At 41.9% G+C, this 22,633-nt stretch overlaps 1 protein-coding gene across 1 annotated transcript; it reads right to left on the bottom strand.

Annotated features, from left to right (window-relative positions):
- Window positions 1-657: 657 nt before the first annotated feature.
- On the bottom strand, window positions 658-21,634 carry RPP30 (ribonuclease P/MRP subunit p30). The gene is made up of 11 exons (XM_084757993.1): window positions 21,494-21,634; window positions 20,179-20,234; window positions 17,682-17,738; window positions 17,235-17,309; window positions 15,560-15,631; window positions 12,184-12,273; window positions 5,071-5,187; window positions 4,517-4,546; window positions 4,093-4,130; window positions 3,504-3,583; window positions 658-1,090 (listed from the first exon to the last, which is right to left on the bottom strand). The coding sequence occupies exons 1-11, from the start codon at window positions 21,573-21,575 to the stop codon at window positions 981-983; spliced, it is 807 nt and encodes a 268-aa protein (XP_084614119.1). The 5' UTR covers window positions 21,576-21,634; the 3' UTR covers window positions 658-980.
- Between the last annotated feature and the right edge of the window lie 999 nt (window positions 21,635-22,633).

Raw genomic sequence — 22,633 nt, forward strand, 5'->3', positions numbered from 1 at the left:
CACTCCTTATCTTCAGAACTGTGCTTTTCATCCCATTTCCCCCCCTTTGGTTAATTTCACTACATCTTTGGGGTCAGCCAAGCAGTGGTGGCGCACACCTTCAATCTCAGCATTTGGGAGGCAGAGGAAGGTGGATCTTTATGAATTTGAGGCCAGCCTGGTCTACAGACCAAGTTCCAGGACAGCCAGAGTTACACAGAGAAATGCTGTCTCAAAAAACAAAAAGATCTAATATTTGGGGTCCTTATATCAATATAGCACAAATGTAGATATTTACAAAAATGGTTACATATTCTGTTTGATAAACTTGTTAGTAAAAATAAATTATTTCCAAAGAATTTTTTTTTTTAGTCAAATGCTCTGAACCTTATAGGAATTAAGAAAACCACTATTAGGTACTGAGTTTCTAACTAAAGGGAGGAATATATTTTAAGTGCAGCTCAAAGGCAGGAGGCAGCAAATGAAGGGGACAAGTTCCTTCATGTGAGCATCCTTTCTGTTTCTACAGCTCAGTAGTCCTTCAGGAAGATTTAACTCAATCAATATGTGAAAGAGGCTAAGAAAACAACCATTTGGCTAAAAGCCAACCCCATAATAGAGTTTAAGTCTTCAAAAATAACTACTTTTTTAGATAATAAAAATTTAAAAATCCACATATATCAAATAGAAAAAGGTTTATTAATCTTCAATGTCTTAAAATATTGAAACATCTTATTTCAGTGTACCTACTGTTATTCATTACTCACATAAAGGATAAAATAGTTTTTCTCTTAAAGTATATCTACATTAATTAAACTGTTAGTCTTTAAAAATGCTTCACTGGTTTTATTTGCTGTTTTAATGGTCTGAATATAAAGTTGTTTTTAGACTGTTGGCTTCTAGTTTAATGAGAACATCAACTCAGCACCAGTTTTATTTTTTCTGTGACTGATGAGCTTTGAAGGGAGAAGACAGTGCCGATGGAGACTGAGGCCTTCTTCTCAGCCCTCACATTTAGCTTTCTTGCATGCTGGCAGAGAGTCATCATCTGCTTCTGATGGCCGAGGTTTTTTCACTGTACAAATAATTCCAAATGCAGTTTTTCTAGTTTCTGTAAAACAGAAATCACATTGAATGGGGATAAGACAGTTTTACTTATCTGTGCTTTTTGAGACAGGATCTCACTACATAGCCCAGGCTGGCCCTGATTCCTCACTGTCCAGCCTGCTCTGATCCTCCTGCCTGAACCTCTTGTCTAGAGCTGGAATTGCAGGTGTGCAGCACCACACCTGGGTTGGTTTAATCAGCATCATCCCATGTCTTTGGCCTATAGCATGGTAAACAAGAAAACCATAGAGCTCTTACGGGTGCTGATGCCATTTATAATCGCTGGCTTTTCCGACATGCAAAAAGAGGAGTATTCTTAAGGTCTAGTTCATTCCTGAGGACTGCCTCTTCGGTTAAAGTGCAGAGCAGGGCCTCTTCCATTGCTCTCTCCACGGTATCTTATGTGGGCAGAGCCAGCCATCGGCAGCAGTCTAGCAGTCTAGCAACTGTTTTATGTATGGTAAAAAGACAGACAAACCACAAACTCAGATGTAGGAGTCACTTGTACTGTTCCTACAGCAAGGGCTGGGCTGACCTCATTTTATAGCACATGCCATTGCTCTCACTAGATTATCAATGTCCCTTTGAACAACTGTGCTGTATTGACTCACACTGACCTGGTATACATCAGCCACCTAACAAATGCTTATTGAGAGAACACATAAAACAAACTCAGTTTATCAATCTTTCATGTGTGTTAATAATAATGTATGCATGCATGCTTGGGTCAGTTTGGCAGCACAGTGAACTTAAACTTAGTCAACTTATCTTCAACACATGTTAACAGGCCAGGCACTGTCATATACAGAATATAAAATACATAACAGTAGTGTCTAAATGTTCAAAATGCTGGAATGGTACACTAAAAATAGACAATTTAAGAGTGAAGGCTCGCAGGAAAATCACCTTCCTGGATGAGCTAATGAAGCCCAGGAAAAGTGATGCTACTGAAAAGGGCACAGGGAGGAGACGAAGGAGGAAAAGCAGCCTTTGCAAGGAAGTGTGGGCTCTGCCTCACCGTGACCTTACACTTTATGCAGGTACACAAATCACGCATGTGCAGATTACACGGAAGGAGAAGTCCAGGAATCAGAGGAAAGTGTCCCAGGAACAAAGGGGACTAAGAGAGGGTGGGCTGACGGGGGTGTGCACAGAGGGGCCGATGTGGAGGAGAATATGAACAAATACTTGTGGGGGATACATGCAAAGGGGACTGGGAGCTGTGAGGGGCGGGCAGTGGCAGGGAACACGCACAAAAGGGACTAATGGGCGCGAGAACAAGGAGGGGAGAGGAGCAGAGGATGCATGCCAAAGTACACTTATTATAGCTGCAAAGAAATGGCCGACTCAACCTAGTACAATATATTCAAATAAGCAATTACAAAAAACCAACTAACCCACCAACCAACCAAAACCCAAAAACCCCACCAAAACAAACAAACAAACAAACAAACAAACAAAAAACCCTTGGGAAAAACCCACCCAAAATATCCATCAGTAGATAAAGATCACACAAACCAAAACAAGAAACATTTTGAGTTATAATAAAAGCAAATGTTATAGACTGAGTTTAGATAGTTGGATTAAAAAATATCTATTTCCCTTTTCCTACTTAATGGTTTAATGTTTTTGTTACTTTTCTATTCCTGTTATAAAAACACTGACAAGAGCAACTTAAGAGAATAACGGGTTATTTAGGGCCCAGCTCAAGGGTACAGTCCACCTGGGGAGAGCTCAGGGAGACAGCAGGCTGGAGCGGCTGGTCACATCACACTCCCAGCGAGGGAGCAGAGGCTGTGAGTGCTGGTGCTCAGCTTGCTGTCTCCATTTTATGCAATCCAAGAGGCCTCCCCAGGGAGTCTTCCATCCGCACTGGTCTCCTCACACCCAGTAACTGAAACCCTTACACCCTCAGGGACTAACCGTAGCCTAGAAACCCCCTCACAGCTGAGCCTACAGCCAGGAGGTCTATAGCCTGTCAAGTCAAACATCACTATTCTCACTTCTGCTTCTGAAACTCTTTTTTTTTTTTTTTTTTTTTTAAAGAAGGGAGCAAAACCATCCAGAGAGAAGCAAGCAGGAGGTATGTTAAAAGCCTCTGGAAATGTAGGCAGAGGACACTGTGTAGTTTGAAAAAACGCATTCAATAATCATTCCTGTAATGCAAACTATATGCAATGTATACACTACAGAAAGTAAAGGCTCAAGTGAGGGCAAGGAGCAGAGTGCATGGCTAGAATTGATGAGAGAAGACAGCCTCACAGGAACTCCGTCGGAAAGATAAGAAAAGCATACACACACACACACACACACACACACACACACACACACACACACACACACACACACACACTAGTTATTTGATGATAACCTACTCTAACATGACCTTTTAGATTTTACTATAAGAACATGCTCACCTCCATGGAGAAATACAGCTCGGCAATTTGTGGACACGGCAGCCTTGCCTTCGCTTTCAGACAGCCCAAACAGTAGGCCTCTGATAGGGTCATTAAAGATGTCAACCAGAGACAGCCAATGACATGAGACAACACAAACTCACCTGGTCCCCGTAGCTGACAGACTATTCTACAGCAGCCCTCAGCCCAGTGGAAATGCCTCTGAGAAGGCTCATCTACCTCTGCTTTCACAGAGTCCCTCATCTTTTTCCTGCGGCTTAATCCAAAAACCAGAGGATGAAGAAGTCTACAACCTGTTGTAATGCGCTTCTGAGGCTACTGGTCAGTAAACTTACAACAAAAGGATAAGAAAACATCAGGCTAAAAGCTAATACTACTTTTGGTTCATTTTTATAAAGGAAAATTCTAGCTTAATGTGATGACATAGCAGGTAAAGGTGCCTGTTGCCAACCCTGATGGCCTAAGTTTGACGTCTAAGACCCACAGCTGGAAGAAGAGAACTGACTGCTTAAAGTTGTTTTCTGAGCAACACGTGTACCCCTCCACCTAATATGAACATAGGTTTTTAAAAAGAACATTAAGAGGATACAAGTTCGCCACATCATATGGTCCTCTTATTTCCAAAGGCTAAAATAAGAAAAATGAAAAAAAAAGAAAAGATGTTATTAACGTTTTAACTATTTGTAGTAAATAAGGTACAACTAAGATAGGTAAATTTCATAAATTAAGATCTTCATAAATGTGACACTTTCTAAAAATATAAATAAATCATGTAAGGCATTTTTAACAAGGTAAAGGGAAAATATATAATCACTTTATTCTAACTAATTCACAAATGAAAACATGTATAGGCAAAACCTGAAGCTGAATGAATGGGGCACATTTAGCAACTACTATGGGCAAATGCAGTTAAAGGTGCAAACAGGTAGCGTATTACACTGCTAGTTCAGTTGTTCTAAAAATGCAGTACAGTTTTATAACTACAAAGATCAAGTACTACATGTTGTGCTTACCCTTTCTGCAGCACTGGACAGAATTACATTCTATAAAACAGAAAGCAAGCAATACTAATCTTAGGTTATTAATAACTGAAGAATGGTACAGAGCAAGCAACCAGCACCCCACTTTTAACCTTCAGGGTTCAAATGCCAAGGTTTTTTTTTTTTTTAGATAAGGTAAATAATTAGTAAGAAACTATTGAAAGGTCTTATACTCAAGGCTGCCAATCCAAAAAAGCAGAATTTTGTAAACAAATCTTAGTGCAGATGAATTGTTTAAAAGCTGTAGCTTTTCTTCACTCAGAGATAAACAACTGTTATCTAGGAATCTTTTCACTGTGGCAAACTGCAGATCCCTTATCAAAAATCAAGGCTTTCAGTATATTTCTGCCCCCTCAATATCTTACTTTTCCCTTGGGAGTTTTTATAAGACTTTGGAAAGCTCACTGAAATTGAAGAACGTAAGTGTCTTGAGAATTTCCTGCTTAAGACACAGGAATCGAGCAGACAGCGCTAACCCATCACTAAGCCGTCAGAGGTAAAGAGCATCCTCGGCTGCGGAACTGTACCTTTCCTCTGCAGATCTGCATCAAACTGAGGGCATTGGAAATTGTGTACCTTCTCATCGTTGCGTCTCTGATAGCAGGACCATAGACAAGTTCAAAGCCCAGGCCTCGGTCAATTGCCTTCACCGGAAATAAAGAAGACAAAGTGCAAACTGTCAAAGACAAGCAGCTACTCCCCCACTGAGGTCTCTCTCCACTCTCCTTCGTCCCCTCTACGCACATCTTCTGCACGGCAAGGGGCTGGCTTAAACAAAGGCAGGCCCACACCTCTGCACCCCACACACAGTGAGACTACCGCATCACTTCTCAATTCTCCTCTCTACGTGTGAGAAGTCCTAAGTATTTCTATCTGTATGCAGTTCAGAAGTGTTCTTGATCCAACTGGTATTAGACTGGCAGCTTTGATATGCTAATCACTGCAGAGACTTGGTTTTGCTCAGGTTGAGAGAGAGTGAGCGAATCAGTATGTTTGAAGGGACCCACAGCGCGTGGAGAAGAGGCCAGGTGATAATGCTCTTCACGGTGGATTATCTAGGAACTGGTATGAACTTGATGAAGGAAATCCACAGATAAATAAAAACGCCAGTTTGGAGATTTCAAGTTATTTCCTCCTAATTAGACGAAGGAGCCCAACTCCTACTTCCCTAGCGTTCTAGTGGGAGAAGCAAGCACTGGGCAGAGGAAGACGGGATAAAGCACGTGAGAGCGTCAGACCCTAAGTGTTTCCAGGTGAGGGAATTTAAACTTTTAAGCCTGTATGGGAATTGTGGCAAAATAAAAACCCCCTTTGAAGGAGAGGACAGAGAAAATAGGATAGAATTATCAGCTTAATTTCTTTCCCATATGATTCTGGTCTTGGTACATTAATCAGGTTCACTTTAAAATTGCTAAGAAAACTCTTGAAGAGAGAAATTAAAGATATTGTGCTATTGAAGGCTGTGAGTACTTCTTTCATAAAACTTTATCATTTTAGATGAATAAAATACAGTCATTACCTGGTCTCCTGCTCCTAAGAGCATTTTTATGTAAATTGCTGTAAGCTCATCATATGATTGTTCATAATAATGCCTTACAGGGAATGACTGTGCCTGCCTGATTGGCTTTTGTTCTCATGTCTGAACAGAAGTGTCTGAATAGGCAGATGATGAGATTTCTTTTTTTACTAAGGAAAAATAATAATCACAATGATGTCACCAAGGGCAGCGTGTGACACTTGGACCAGGATATTGGTAATAAAATTCTAAGTACTAAAAACTTAAGCTAAGCTTTGGAGAAGGAAGAATAGAAACCATGAGTTGACTCCAGGGCAGCAGGCTGATTGCTCGGCCTAGGAATCAGTGCCTACGCTGATTCCAGTGCAGCAGCGTTTAAGATCCCAGCATTTATGGGGCACCAGAGATCCTGTGAAAGTCAGTCCCCAGTCTTCACTTAACTGTGGAGAATGTTCTGTCCCTTGGCTAGATCTGGGTAGGGGTTTGATGATGACTGCACGTTTTGTCCATGGTTGGTGCCTTAGATCAAGCAGAACCCCTGGGCTCAGATCTACCCATCATAATGTTCTTCTTGTAGGTTTCTAGGACCCTCTGGGTCCCCCTACTTGCCTATCCCCTATATTTTCCTCATCTAGAGTCTCAATAGGATGTCCTCACCTCTATCCCCGTTTCCTGGTAGGTGCAGACTTTCATGGGACCTGTCCCTTGGGCTAGTGTCCAGTAATAAGTGAGTATATACCATTTGAGTCTTTCTGCTTCTGGGTTAGCTCACTCATTATGATCATTTCTAGTTCAATCCATTTGTCCACAAATTTTGGAAAATCCTTGTTTTTAATAGCTGAGTAGTATTCCATAGTGTATATGTACCACAGTTTCTTTATCCATTCTTCTACTGAGGGGCACTTAGGCTGTTATCATGTTCTGGTGATTATGAATAAGGCTGCTATGAACATGGTTGAGCAAATTTTCTTGTTGTGTGCTGGAGCATCTTCTGGGTATACTCCTAGGAGTGGAATAGCTGGGTCTTGAGGAAGCCCTATTCCCATTTTTCTGAGATAGCACCAGATAGATTTCCAAAGTGGCTGTACTAGTTTGCATTCCCACCAGCAATGAAGGAGTGTTCCTCTCTCTCCACATCCTTGCCAGCATGTGTTGTCACTTGAATGTTTGATTTTAGCCATTCTGATGGGTGTAAGATGGAATCTCAGAGTTGTTTTGATTTGCATTTCTCTGATGACCAGAGATGTTGAGCATTTCTTTAAGTGTTTCTCAGCCATTTGATATTCCTCTGTTGAGAATTCTCTGTTTAATTCTGAGCCCCATTTCTCAATTGGGTTATTTGGTTTGGTGGCATTTAATTTCTTGAGTTCTTTATAAAGTTTGGATATTAGACATTTGTCAGATGCAGGGTTGGTGAAGATCTTTTCCCAGTTTGTAGGCTGTCGCTTTGTTCTGGTGCCCCATATTTGGCCATGTCCCTTTGTTGGGGAGGCCCAATGGCACTCGGAGGAAGGATAGCGGACTACCAAGAAAAGACTTGATACCCTAGCACCATATTCAGGGGGAGGAGGTCCCCCACAGCCACAGTCATAGGGAAGGGGGATTGGGGTGAAAGTGGGAGGGAGGGAGGAATGGGAGGATGCATGGGATGGGATAGAAAATGAGATGTAATATGAATTATTTTTAATTTTCAATAAAAATGTGTTATTATTAAAAAAAAAAGATCCCAGCATTTCCTGATTGGCTGATCAAGCCCACACAGGAAAGCAGGGGGTCCTCCCTGCGTCTGCTCTCACTGCCCTGGACCCACTGCTGTTACCACTTCCATTTATTCATTACATGTTCCTCCTGAATGTAAGCGACTGTGAATACACGCTATCTTTTCCTTTTTGAAACCCAAAGGCAGCTAGCTACATTCTTATATTGTCTGATTTGAAAGCTTTTCCATGTCAACTTGTACATTTCCTTTTCTGTTACAGCAGCCTAGTACTTACTGTAGAGGTGCAGGTATAGCACTTGGAAAGCCTTTACTAATAGATGTGTTTCAAATTACCAGCAAGATAAACACTGGGGTGGGACAGCTGGGTCCTGTGAGCTGAGTTGTGTCCCCATTCATAAAAGGTATATTCCATTCCAAACCCACAGTATCTCAGAGTATAACCGGTCAGTGCAGGTGTGATCAAATGAGGCGGTCACACTGAAAAGGGTAGGCACCTAATATGACTGGTGCTCTATGAGATGGCCAGAGATGTACAGGGAAACATGCTCACGACAAAGACAGAGAATGCATTAGTGTGGTCAACAAATCACTACCAGCTAGGAACTCTCAAACAAAGTCTTCAGAGGTCTTGGGGCTGAAACAATCTCAACCTAGTCTCAAACTTTAAATGGGTAAGACGCCCGGCTCGCTGGCGTGGAGCTGGGCATGGAATGCAGTGCCTAGTGGGCCACTTTTGGTAAGCAGAACTGGTATTGCGGGATGAACCAAACACTGGATTAAGGCGCCCGATGCTGACATTCATCAGATCCCAGAAAAGGTGGCTCCCTTGTAGTTTTTGAGGGAGTACAGCACGCTCACATCTTGACTGCAGCCATGCAGCCATGCTGTACTTGGAATGTGCAATGCTGCTCAAAAGCTCATGTGTTTGGCACTTGGTCCTCAGCTGGTGGCACTGTTGGGACCGTGGAACTTTTAAGAGGTAGAACTTAGCTAGAGGGTCACTGAGGCTTTACACTACCCTGCTTCCTGTTCCAGGTGCTCTGTTGTCACTGTGTAGCTCTCTGGCCTTCCCAGCCATGGTGGACTGTATCCCCACAGACTGTGAGCCACCACAAACCCTTCTCCACGACATTGCTTTTGTTATACTTCAGCAATAGAAAGTAACTCATACAAACTTCAAGGAAGGAAGAAATTGGGGTATGCTGCTGAAAAGGATGCCAGGACCCTGGGCTTGTCCTTCCTTTCTCTCAATTTCCTGCCCATCATGAACTAAGCATTGTTGTTTTATTAAATTTCAAAAACATGTATGGTGGGCATGCACTGTGACACAGTTTTGACCATGATATACTTACTGTCTCACCACACAAACCTATATAATACAATTTTCCCCAAACAAAATATGGGTACCTACTTTTAGTTTTCTTTCTTAATAAAAGTGAGTAAACTAATAGGGATTCCCCTGCTTCCTGGCCAGCTCACACTGCAGTCTTCTACACCACATGGAGACTAAATTTAATCTTGTGCGGTCTTTCTGTCCACACCTCCATCTAGCTTTTAATAAACAACATATGCAAAACATTCATACCAGATTCAAAAAAAGAAAAAGCCAGACACTGTTAAATATTGCATATTCTTCTTGTCAAATTTTTTACTTTTCAGAACTCTTCAACTGAAAATGTGGGAATCATGCCAGAAATATCAAACAGTCACTAGCAGCTTCTCTGCACTTCTAGACTGAATTGGAGGGTGCTGGTGTCCTGGTGCCTGCCTTGAGGGCCAGCCTCCTCATGTCACCCTATTACCCCACTTCCTTCATGCATATGCTCCTGTCCAACACTGACAACTACTGACTAATCACAAGCATCTTGGCCAGACTCCCCAGGATGCACACCAATGTAAATCAGATACACTGGCTCAATGGTGCATTTCAGGAAGGTCTAATAGGCTCACACTGGGCATTTGGAAAAGAGCTGCTTTTATGGTAAGGCATCTCACAAGAGTCTTAATATAAACCCTGACTAAAACAAGTCTCTAGGAATCTGACCACTGTTATGTGTCACAAGGAATTATATGCTGTACATTGATTGTTCCTTTCCATACTTTGGCTACTACATGTCACCACTTCTTCTCAGCTAAGGACACAGAAATGCCTAGAAAATAGGCTTCCTAGTTTATTAAGGGGAAAATATTGTTAACTGTAACAAAAAATATGTACAGTGGCTACTTCTAGGATGCTGTTTTGTGGGAAGCACTGGCAGCCTGAGGCTGGTAAAAAGTAGAAGCAATCTTTTAAGACAGAGACTACTTTTTCAACACAGGACAGTTTAGGGATTATCTCCCATGCCCCAGGTGATAAGGCTATTCTAAAAGACACAACAGGTGTCTGTGCCTTTTATGGATTGTGAAAGTTGATAAATAATACCACTGCAATAATTATAATCCTAATAATAAACATTTATTCGGTCATACTATTAAACTAACAACAACAGTAGGGTAATGAGAAAAAGTCTATGTCAAGAGGGGAAAAAAAGAATCTGAACACATGGCTACCCTGTTTTATTGGGCCCTATGGGAGCTAGCATGTCTCGGTGCATACTATAATTTCATTCACTATTTTCTGGTGATTTCATACCATGTCCTTTTATATCTCCATTTTCTGGTACCTCAAAGACTCTCTGTGTCTTTATCTTTTCTTTTCCATCTCAGTATCAATGTCAGTATATATCATTATTATTATTTATTTATTTTTCCCGAGACAGGGTTTCTCTGTGTATCCCTAGTTGTCCTGGGCTCACTTTGTAGACCAGGCTGGCCTCGAACTCACAGGGATCCACCTGTCTCTGCCTCCCAAGTGCAGGGATTAAAGGTGTGTGCCACCACACCTGGTCCTTGTAGCTATCATTATTAAATATTAACTTGACAAACATTCTTTATAAATTTTAGCTCCTAAGCCTTTCAAAAACACATCTTGATAGTTAATTGAATCCTTGTATTTTGGGACAAGGGCTCTGTGTGCTGCTGCTGGTCTTGGAGTTCTGGTTCAAGTGCCTCTCGAGTAGCAACTTAGATATTCTTTCTCTCTCCCCTCCCTTCTCCCCCTCCCCCCCCCTCTCACTCTCTGTGTTCACATATGTACATATGTGTATGTATGTATGCATGGCATGTGTGGAAGCCAGAGGTAGACACTGGTCCCTCAATTGCTTTCTAAATTATTTATTGAGTTCACACCTGAACCCAGAGCTGCCTGATTCAGTTAGTCAAGCTAGTTAGATTGTTCCTGTCTGTTTCCTCCATGCTGAGATTACAAGCAGGATGCCTCCATGGGCATCAGGCAAACATACATGCAGGCAAACACTTATACCCATTAAAAAAAAAAAAAGAAAGAAAAAAAGAAAGAAACCCCGCCCACTACTGAGAGTGCTGATGCATACAGGCTTTATGAGCAAACTTGGTAAGCCAGTGTCTGTATCAGGAACAAGGGAAAGGGTGGGGTAAGGACAGGGGGAAAGATTGGCAATTCTTGTAGGATGGGCACAGTTCTTTAGGAGTGACAGCTTACCCATTTTCCTCAGAATGCCAGCTTCAGTCATTTTTGCCCCAGTCCCATGGTTTAGTGGTGACCAGAGACCATCTGGCTTGAAGGCAGTCATGGTTACATGGTAAGCCCGGGAAACCATGTTGTTTTGGCAGAAACACCTGGCTTCTAAAAGGATCTGCCTCATCTCAGCTGTGCCAGCTTCAGCTGTCTAACTCACAAAGAACACCTGAGGCTTTGCTAAGAAAGAAGAAAAGCTCTGAAGAGGAACTGAGCTGAGGTCAGTTCATTTTCAGTAACACAGTGAGGAGCCACCAACATTGGCTGCCTCTGAAGATGTTTTAGTTGGGAAGGCATGCTTTTTATACACACACTCCTGTGCTGTTTGAAGTTATTAGCATGAACATAATTAGTTTTAATGAAAAGGTAGAATCTTTTTAATAATCCTGTTAACCAATTGCCCTAGGAAGGTGAACTGGGTTACTCCTCATCATATAGTGCTTGCTTCCTCCTCTCTGCTATAGCAGAGGGCAGGTGGGCATTCTGTACTGGCTGAAGACATGCTCTGTAAGTACCTTTCAGCCACAGAGGGCAGCTGCCTGGCTTTAATGTGGATGCTGGGGATTCGAATTCCAGACTCATGTTTGTAGAGCAAGCACTTTATCCAGTAAGCCACCCTATAGCTCCCAGCTTAGATACTTTCTATTTTAAGCTTTCTTTCTTTTTCTTTTGGTCAGCTTAGAAACACAAAATTCTTTTTTCTAAAGCTGCTCCGATTAGCAATCACCCAGTCTTTTCCTGCTCCTTTTCTGGTCTTCAGACACAAGTTTCTCTGCACCCAAGTTCAGAACAGAGAGAACAGCACTTACCACATTAATAGGGGGTCTTTTGAAGTAAAATGGTAATTTCTCTGTTACAGTAACACAGACTAAATCCACGTCTAAATGTGTACACGCAACCTGCCAAGAAAAATAAATATGTTAGCAGGAAAGTGGCAGTCACTGGGATGGGAGACACGGTCATACCCAACATATAGAAACACACAGAGCACGCCTTACCCTATAGGCTGACGTCATGATGGTTGTGCTGAACTGTAAGAAACCTCCCACAAGCCAGTTGTTCACTGTTCTTTCAGGCTTGGCTTGGAGGGTTTAATTCTCAAAAGCCAGGGCCTGAAGGCCCTCTAATGCATAAAGGTTTATATATATATATATATATATATATATATATATATATATATATATATGAATAAATTGGTGAGCTAGATCAGTAACTTTGAGTTATTCCAGAAAGCAGAAAGTAACTGTTCTGAAATCCAAGGAATTAAAAAGCCAAAATGAATGCAAGCACAATCCATTTTTTAATCACAAGATATTTACTGAGCACCTTTCTGGCAGGAATTGTCCAGGCTTGTAGTTCTAACCAGACTGTACTGTGGCTAAGAAATAGCATGGCATGGTTGACGGCATGGGATAGCTTCACTCAGCTCCTTTGTCCTCTTGAATTTAACATGTTTCAAATTGAGTTCCCTGGTGATTTAATTTTTCCTTAATCCAAATGTTCAACTGGTTCATTCCAAGCAGTGTGTGATGCAGGGGCACACGCCCATGTTCTGGGCACTGGGGAGGCTCAATCTAATATTCCCAAATTCATTAAAACTCATAAAAAAGTATGTCTAAAATAGTTTCAGAACTAAGTATCTGAGTTTTCTATGAAAATTGGTAAATTGTATATGAATTTACTTAGCCATCTTTAACCTTTTCTGGGAGAGGGGCAGAGACACCAATGACGGTTTAAGAAAAGTTTGTCCCCATATAAATGTACAAACACATGATTTTTGTTGTTATGTCACCCTTTACCCTGAATGTCTTTCACTGGTGACAGCATTTATCACATCACACAAGGAAAAGTCGGGCTTGCCAAGGCAGAGAGGTGCCCATAAATAAGAGCTCTCACCTATGTATGTGCACAAAGTTCACCTAAAACTATGACAAACGGGGCTGGCGAAGCAATATTTCCAGTGATTCATTCAGTAAATTTGACATGATAATCTGCAATTTAATAATTATCCCACATAAATCTGAAGCCGGAAGACTGTGACCATCTCCTGAGAATGCTGCCTTGAGAGATGCAGGCAGACATTCTACAGCAGTGTCCTGCAAAGGCAAGGTTTGAAAGACTTCCGGAGCAGGACAAAACCACAGCTTCTAAAAGCTACTTCTTTATTAGCAGTGTGGCTGTCTTAGAACTCACTATGTAAACAAGCTAGTCTCAAATACTAGATCCACCTGCCTCTGCCTCCAAAATGCTGGTGATGGAAAGGCAGGGAAGGCCCGTGCTAGCACACCTGGTCCACAGGTGGTTAACAACTTGCTTAATCGTTCCTTAACCTACAACAATACTTGGGATTTAACATAATCATGCATTTAACAAAAGAGGCCACCAAACCATGGTGACGTGTGTGTGCGTGCAGGCATCCTACATATGCCATGGTTCTGTTTCCCTGTTAATGTAATTAGCAGTTGATGCTGAGCACTGAGACACTGTATCAGTCTCCTTAGTCAATGGCTCCCTCTACTGGATAAACTTAGGGGGAAAAAAAAGATCTGTTTACAGTTTTAGAACAAATTTTGCTTTAAAAAAAAAGGTCAGCCCTGAAAACATACATATAAGCAACATTAAATGGACTCAACAGGTTATATTTATAAACATATATGCATGCAATAGAAATTCATGAAGAAATAGGATATGGACTTGAAAGAGAGTAGAGAGGAGCATATGAGAGGGGTTGGAAGGACAAAAGAGAAGAGAAAAATATAAAAACAAACAACAAAAAATGAAAATACTACAGTAAAATAATGGAGTAAGATCAGAAAATATAACACCAGTATTTTTTTCCCCTGAAATACTGTTTTTGTAGATGGATCCTCTGAGTCTCAGTTAGGAAAACATCCATAACTCTCTCAGTAAAAAAGTGTTCCTTAAGTAAGGATTTCAGTTTCTTCTACTACTGTAATCATGTAAAGACAGGGGCAGTCCACCACGAATACAAAATGAGCCTATATGCTAAGCTCCTTTCTCTTCTTGAAAAGAGACAGAAGGTCAATTGTAAAAGAGCAAAAGGAGTTCAACTAAGGAAGCTCTCAAGAGTAGAAGGTGAAGCACACTAACGTGTGACTGACTCTGAGGAATTTCTGGAAGACTAAGGGCTGACATACTGCATACGGGTTATATCTCAAGAGCTTGCAAAGGAGGAAGCTGGACAGAGAGGGGCTTGCTTGCCCTTTTCTTCTATCCCACAGAGGAGTACAAGTGGTTCCTGAGTAGGAAAATGAACTGTCCAAGGCGAAACGTCACATGAACAAAGTATAGAGAAAGAAACAGGTGAAAACTCTTGAGTTATTTCCAACTGTATCCATCAGATGTCTACCAGGATGACTAAAACATGACACTTAAAAATGCCCCCACGAGAGTGGTTCTCAACCCATGGGTCAAGACCCCTGAGTGTGGGGGGAGTCAAACAACCCTTTCACAGGGGTCACATATAAGATACACAATATGAATATATACATGTCATATATTCATATTACAACTCACCACGGCAGCAAAATTACAGTTCTGGAGTAGCAATGCAAATAATTTTATAGTTAGGGGTCACCACACATGAGGAACTATGCTAACGGGTCAAAGCTTTAAGAAGGTTGAGAACTGCTGCCCTATGAAATCCCAAAACTTTGAGAGTGCGCACAGAAACCCCTAAGTTTCCAGATGGGCCCTGTGATGGTTATCTTTAACTATAACCCTGGGAAGGGCCTCAGTGACGGGCTGTCTGTACTGAGTGGGCCTTGGTTTATGTCTATGGGGAGTTATCCTAATGAAGACACTCAATGTGGGAAGACCAGTCCACTGTGGGAAGCACTATTCCCCAGGCAGGGGGTAGGGTGGTGATGGTGATGTCCTGAACTGTTTAAGAATGGAGAAAGCAAGCTTAGCACCAGCAGCCAAGTGCACACATATGCCTTTCTCTCTGTTCTGGACCGTAGATATTATCAGTAGCTGTTTGAAATTCCTGCTTTGACTTTCCCATAATGATGATCAATAAGCAATCCTTTCTCCCCTGCTGCTTTTTATCTGGCTATTTTATCACAACAACAGAAACGAAAGCAGAACTGGGAGGAACTTACTACAGTATAACAACAGGCTTAGATAATAAGAAAACAGTATTCTTTTCCACCTCTCACTTACATGGAATAGTTTTTCTGTCTTTGGAAACACTGCAACAATGTCATACAGCCGGACCCTTGAAGAAGTTGCTCTCTAGAAGACAAAATGAATGTTACCATACAGTAATAAAAGATGAAAACATATCTTGAAATACTCAACATCCTAAAACCAATCCTCCTGCCTCAGCCTCCTGAGTGCTGCGGCATGAGGAACCACACCTGGTTTCAATACTCAAGAGCTGACACAAGAGAGCATATACTTAAATGTCATTGATCAAGGCTGGATTTCCACGAGTCAACAAAAGTCCTTTTCAACCCAGACTTGAAGCCAATCAGAGAAAATGGAGAAATGCTAAATTACTTTGCTTTTTAAAATTGGAACTAAGAGTAAATCCAGAGACAGCTCTACAGTGTGCGCGTGTGTATGAGCTTTCCCTACAGTGCTCTCGAGCTGGGAGCTTGCAGCATCGTGTGTACGAGAAAGGAAGCCTGGAGACAGCTGAGCCCAGGGGCCTGATGGAAGAACAAAACTGTAACTCATTTTTTACTTTACACAGCCCACAGTAAAAACACTGAGTTTATGGAGACTTTGGATATTTTCAAAAGACTAAACTTTATTTATTTTGGGTTTTTTTTCCTTTGGAGACAGGGTTTCTCTGTGAAGCCCCAGCTGTCCCAGAACTCACTCTGTAAACCAGGCTGGCCTCCAACTCAGAGATCTGCCTGCCTCTGCCTCTAGGGTGCTGGGATTACAGGCATACGCCACCGCGCCTGTGGGACTTTTAAAAGTTGGAATGTTTTATATTATGATGCTATAGCATATAAGAGATACCAGGATGAACAAGAAAGGAAAAGGTTATGGTTTAACAGTGATGTGTTTGTGTGTCAAGCTGACAAGAGGTCACCTCTGCTGGCTAATTTAATGTCAACTTGACAGCATGTGGGAAGAGGGAAGCTCAATTGAGAAAATGCCCCCCACCAGACTGGCCTGCAAGCAAGCCTGTGGTGCATCTTCTCGAATGATGGCTGGTGCAGGAAGACTAGCTACTATGGGCAGTGCCACTCTGAGGATCACCATCCTGGGTGCTGTAAGCAGACTGAGCAAGTCCCGAGGAGCAAGACAGTAAGCAGCATGCCTCCATGGCCTCTGCACCAGTTCCTCCCTCCAGGTTTCTGCCCAAGTTCCTGCTCTGACTTCCTTTAATGAAATGATGGGCTATGCTGTGGAACTGTACGCTGAAGTTACTTTTGGTCATGGTGTGTTTTATCACAAGAGAAACACTAAGATAGACTTTAGTGGAAGTAGTTTAGTTTTTGTTTTTCTTAGACATAGCTAGATGAGACTGTTTCCTATATTTTGGGTAATTCGCAGGGTGAATACATCAATAAAACACAGTTACTTCTTAACAGGAAAACCTCAAACTTCATATTTTACATAAGAATGGAAAAATGCCGTCAGAGTGTACAATCCCTGAGTGCTGACTGGAATAATGTGTGACATTGCTTCTTCGCCCGTGGCATCTTCTAACGCTTTGGAAGTAACATTGTATGGCTTCTACACACAGGTGAAGCAGACAAGTGTCACGAACTTGAGGGATACAAGGGGTGAAATAGGGTGAGATGAAATATGTCAATATTTAACCTTAGTTAATAGTTATATAGTTTTGAAGGCAAATGGAGAAAACCATTGAACTCACCAAGACATTACAGTGAGACGGATCTGTAACTATAATTGTCAGTCTAGTTAAAATTTTAATCGGTCTTGATTTTCCCTATGAACAAACAAACAAATTATTAAAAAAGATAAGACACAATTGTTTCCTTTTTACCAGTGGAAAATAGTTACAGTTACAGCAGACAGTAAGGATCAACAAAGCATGCTTTCTACAGGAATTTATAACAGCTGAAGAAAACACTATTTACACCCAGTAATCTACATGATGAAATAATGTAATATAACAGCAGTCAGGAGGAAAGGTACCAAACAAACACTATGGATAGTGAGAAACTGATGCGGACGTGATGCCTGACAGGAAGGTGAAACTGGCAGGAAGCAGGTGTGGCTGAAGTTAGAGAGCGCCACAAGAAGGTGGGCATGCCTGAATTAATGAACAGAGACTACACTTAAACAATAAAATGCTTACCTGCACAATTGGTAAAGTTGTAAATAGTTCAGAAACTGCTACCGGCTTTTCAATTTCCTACAACAAATGAAGAGCAGCCACTCTAGTTACATGTGAGAGAGGGGGAAAAAAAGCATAACAAGACACTTTGAGACCATCTCAGGAAAAAAAAAATCAAAGAAAGCTAATTTTTGGTATTCAAATGAACTAAATAACTTTTCTCTTTCTTTTTTAAGGAAAGAAACTAAAAAGCAGAGAAGCTGCCAAGACCACCAGAGAATAATAAAGGACTGGGTGTGGTGATGCAGGCCTTTAGTTTCAGCACTCACAGGCAGAGACAGGTGGATCTGATTTCAAAGTCAACCTGTTCTACAGAGTGAGTTCTAGAACAGCAAGGGCTACACAGCCCTGTACAGCCTTTAATCCGGCACTAAGGAGACACAGGCAGGCAGATCTCTGAGTTCAAGGTTAGCCTGGTCTATACAGTGAGTTTCAGGATAGCCAGAGATATAAACTGAGATCCTGTCTTGATAAAACAATGACCAAAACAAGAAACAAACAAAACCCCCCAAATCAAAACCAAACCAAACAAAAAAAATCCCCAAAACCAAAAAGCAAAATGTAAAGACAGAAATGACCTAAGTTAGTTGTTTGCCTAAAAAGAGACATACATATTCGATAGTATATTAAAGAGAAAAATCAGTCAATGGATTAATGAGACCATGGCAACAAAGTAAACAAGACACTCTGGTTACAATTCATTTAACAGCAATGTACTTTTAGACATCTTTGAACATAACAATTAATATAAATTCAACTTTAGGCATCCTTATGCTGTACTAGAGTTATTCACAAACAAAACAAAAGCAAAACTCACTTGTATGGATATATACCAGTTCAATTGCTAGAGCTGGTGGGTTTTTGTTGTTGTTGTTGTTTTGTTTGAGACAGGGTTTCTTTTGTAATAGCCCTGGCTATCCTAGAGCTCTCTTTGTAGACCAGGCTGGCCTCAAACTCACAGCAATCTGCCTGCCTCTGCCTCCTGAGTGCTGGGATTACCCAGGTAGAGCTGGTGTCTACAGGCAAGGGTTTGAGGATGCAGCTCAGTTGGTAGAGTGTGTTCTAAAGTGCACAAGGGCCTGCAATCTCAGCACTTGGAAGGCAGAGGCGGGAGGTCACCCTTGGAAACACAGTGAGTTCCAGGCCAGATTGGGACATGTAAGACCCTGTCTCAGAAAAGAAACATGCTGATGATGACTTATCCTTCACTGCCAATTTGACTGTTTTTAGAAATGACCATGGAAACACATCTCTGTGTATTCTATAATGGTGTTTCTATTAACCGAGAAGGGAATTCCCATGCTGAAGGTGAGCTTTGCTGTTTAATGGGTTGGGGTCCTGAGTAAATTAACTAAAAAGGACAACGTGAGCTGAGGCCCAGCACTCATCTTTATCTGCTTCCTGACTGAAGAACTGTGACCAGTCACCTCATGCTCCCGCTGCCATGGTGGATTGTATCTTCAAAGAATAAGGAAAATAAACTCCTTCCTTAAGTTGCTCTTGCCGAGTATATGATCATAGCAACAACAACAACAACAAAAAAATTGTAAAAGAAACTTTCATTTGCCTATTTCAGCTGTTGTCTTGGAAGGCTACTGCCTCTGCTAGCCTAGGCCTAGTCCTGGAAGCTTCTTGCCTCCGTACAATCTAACCTAGACCTGGAATGTTTCCAGCCTCTGCGACTTACTGCTAGATAAGCCCACTCTTTCTTCTTCTTACTGAGCTCTAGGCTGGCTGGTTCAACTCAGCTGTTCTGGCTCAAACTCCTCTCCCAGCTGACTTATTCAATCTGGCTTCTCTCTCTGCCTCTGAATTGTTCTACTTGGCCTCAAATTAACTCCAGCAACATTTTCTGATCTGGCTCCTTCTCATTTTCTGCCTCCTTCTATCTGTGCCTGAGTCTAGCTTGTTCTCTCTCTGCAACCTGTCCCTCTGTTACGATCCTGGTAAAATCGTTCTTTCGTGGTCCCCCAACCCCCATTACGTAGCTTCCCCTTTCCTCTCTTTTCTCCTGAAAGTTGGGTGTATTCTTTTTCTGTCAAATCTTCTCTGAGTCATCACTTTTTCTGCCATTCAATTAGACACCACTTTCAAACATGGGTGCTTCTTTCTACAAACTAACTTTACCTTCGTTTGGGATTAAAGGCATGTACGAACACTCCTGGACCTAAGCTTTTCTTTAAGTGAAACTTGCTCTATACCAAGCTGGCCTTGAGCTCAGATCTTCTTGCCTCTGTCTCCTGGGTTAAAGGCGTGTTTGTATTCCAGCTGGATCACACAGACCTAGAAGGTCTTTTGATGAGATCTCTTGCCAGAGCAGCCATGATCTGAATTAAAATTCCTACAAAAAGTAGCCAATATAACACTTGTTTCTAGTTCCATATATTCCCAACACAGACACAAATATTTATAAATATTTGTATTTATTAACCAACTAGCCTGAGAAACCCTATTTTACCTTTTTCTTTTCCTTAAAGTCAACGATATGATTGATGGCAACAACTGAATATCCCACTGAAAAGAAAAATAGATTATTAAAAATAGTTCTTTTAGGCTCACAATGATCCTCCTGATCTTAGATTTAAAGAGTATGAGAGGAGGCTAGGGATGTAGCTAAGTGTTAGAATACTTGCTTAGCATATGCAACGGCCTGAGTTCAATTCCCAGACCTGGAAAATGAGGGGATGAGGCAGAAGGCAAATCTAAGCTCTACTGTTTATGGTATGGTTACTTAATATTAAGTTTCAGGGTTTCACTTGTCAAGTGATGTTATAACAGACAGCACTTCCAAGTGTCATGAAATTTAAGTGAAACAGCACTTGCATTTTAGAAGAGTTCCAGGCACATATTTATGATAACAAGGACTAAAAACTCTGTGCTTCTGCTTTCCAGACAACATTCCTGGGATTTCCTGCCCCTTTGTTCATTTTCATTCCCTCAAGTTTATATGTCTTTCTGTCATCTTCATTATCATTAATTTCTTCGATTTCCTCCCTTGCCTAAGGAGCAATGGAGTGTTGACTCCTTCACACCTCTTCTGAGGGACTCACCAGGAAGAGACAAGGAACACTAGAGAGTTGGCTTTACCATGACAACAGTTAGTACTGTTTGGACAAGTGCTCTGACCCCAGATCATGTAAATCACTATTCTTGTCTTTAAATTGTCTAAATACAGACAGGATGATGAGGTGTTAATATTAAAAGATAATAAATGCGTGGTAATGACAAAATAGCCGTCCATCCTCTTATCAGTCAGCCCACTAACTGCCTCCTTTCCTTCCTCTTGAAGGAATTTGAGCATTCATTATTTGGCCGGCCTTATGCTAGTTGAGAGCACGCATGATCAATGCTCATCCTCAAGAAACTTATGCTGCTTGAGAGAAATAAGTTAACACTCTTCCCCTTCTCTAAGATCCCACAGCAATTCCTACCGTTGACCCAGCTTTCAGTGTTTGACAGATGCGTGAGTCAGAATGGGCTGATATTGAAGGGCTGTACACCCGGAGTCCAGTCCCTGTTTCTAACCATTCAGCAGCTTGTAGGCTCTATGTCAATCCCTCGACTCCTTAGGTCTCTGCACAAATGCCCGGGCAAACACCGGCAACAGCAGCTTTCTCATGAGTTTCCCATCCCAGGGATCCGGGCGGCACTTACCTATCATCTGCCTCTGGGGACATCAGGCTGGAATGGAGCCTGAAAAACTACCGGGCTAAGCTGGATGGTATGGGGGAAAGCGAGGGGCAGGGCCCGCGGGGCAAAATCAGTAGACTCACGGTGAGCAGCGGTCTCCACGAGTCCGCGCAGAGCCTTCAAGTCCGAGCCCGCTCTTAGGTCCAAATCTGCAAACGCCGCCATACTGACGTCCCAGGAGCACCCGCGCGCCAGTCTGCGCAGCCGCCGTGTTGCCCTCGGGCATGCTGGGAGTTGTAGACTGTTCCCCTTGACATCCTGGGATTTGTAGTTTTTTCCACTCAGTCGTCTGGTTTCTCTGGAGACTTCCTATTCGCTAGAAACCAGCCAAAAGTTAGGCTGCTGGAACTTAAAGACTCACTCGTAATTTGAATGAGAATGTTTGAATCTCCCACGATCCTACCGTACAGCAAAGCAGAAAGCGATCCATTTCGAAGGTACCCATAGAACATACTGAGACCAAGCAGACATTTCTAAGGTCTTGGAGTCCTGTTTAAAGAACGGGGAAAGGCAGGTGTTGAAGGTGCATGCCTTTTAAATCCCAGCCCTTGAGAGGCTGAGGCTGAGGCTGAGGCTGTGAGTTTGAGGACATCTTGATCTACACAGTGAGTTCCAGGCCAGTCTGAGATACATAGTCGCAGAAGTAGATAAACTGGCAAATAAGAGACAGGGGAAGTTGTTTTTCTTTCCTTGTCTCCACAGTCCATTCCACTCTGAAAATAGGCTTAAAGTCCTCTTTGAAGCACGTGCTCTAAGGCTAAGATTACCTAAGCGCGTTGTGCTTTAAGACAATCTGTTACAGGCAGCACGTTCAACCACAAGATGTCAGGGCTCTCTCAAAGATGAACGCTCAGCACCAGCATTCCCTTAGCTAGAGGTTTGACAGGGGAAGAACAAAAATGAAAAACTGGTTTTTTGTTTGTTTGTTTTTGTGTGTGTTTTTTTTTAATTTTTCATGAGAAATACACAAATATCATTTAATGTTTCTACTTAAAAATTAATTCTTGAATATAGATCCATCAGTATTCAATAACATAACATGGTGACATGATTTTCAATCTACTTGACGCAGAGGGCCAGTCCTTTATCCCTCTCTTTTCAGTCTTCACCTAACCAGCACGCAGACTTTATGCATTACCAATAAGCAGCTCCAGCCTCGTGCAACTCAATAGCACATCTGACTTACTGAGTTCTCAAATAAGTTTCCACTGATCAGCAGCTTG

This window comes from Acomys minous (genome assembly GCF_964271855.1).
Source record: "Acomys minous genome assembly, chromosome: 2".
In the NCBI taxonomy this organism is placed as follows: domain Eukaryota; kingdom Metazoa; phylum Chordata; class Mammalia; order Rodentia; family Muridae; genus Acomys; species Acomys minous.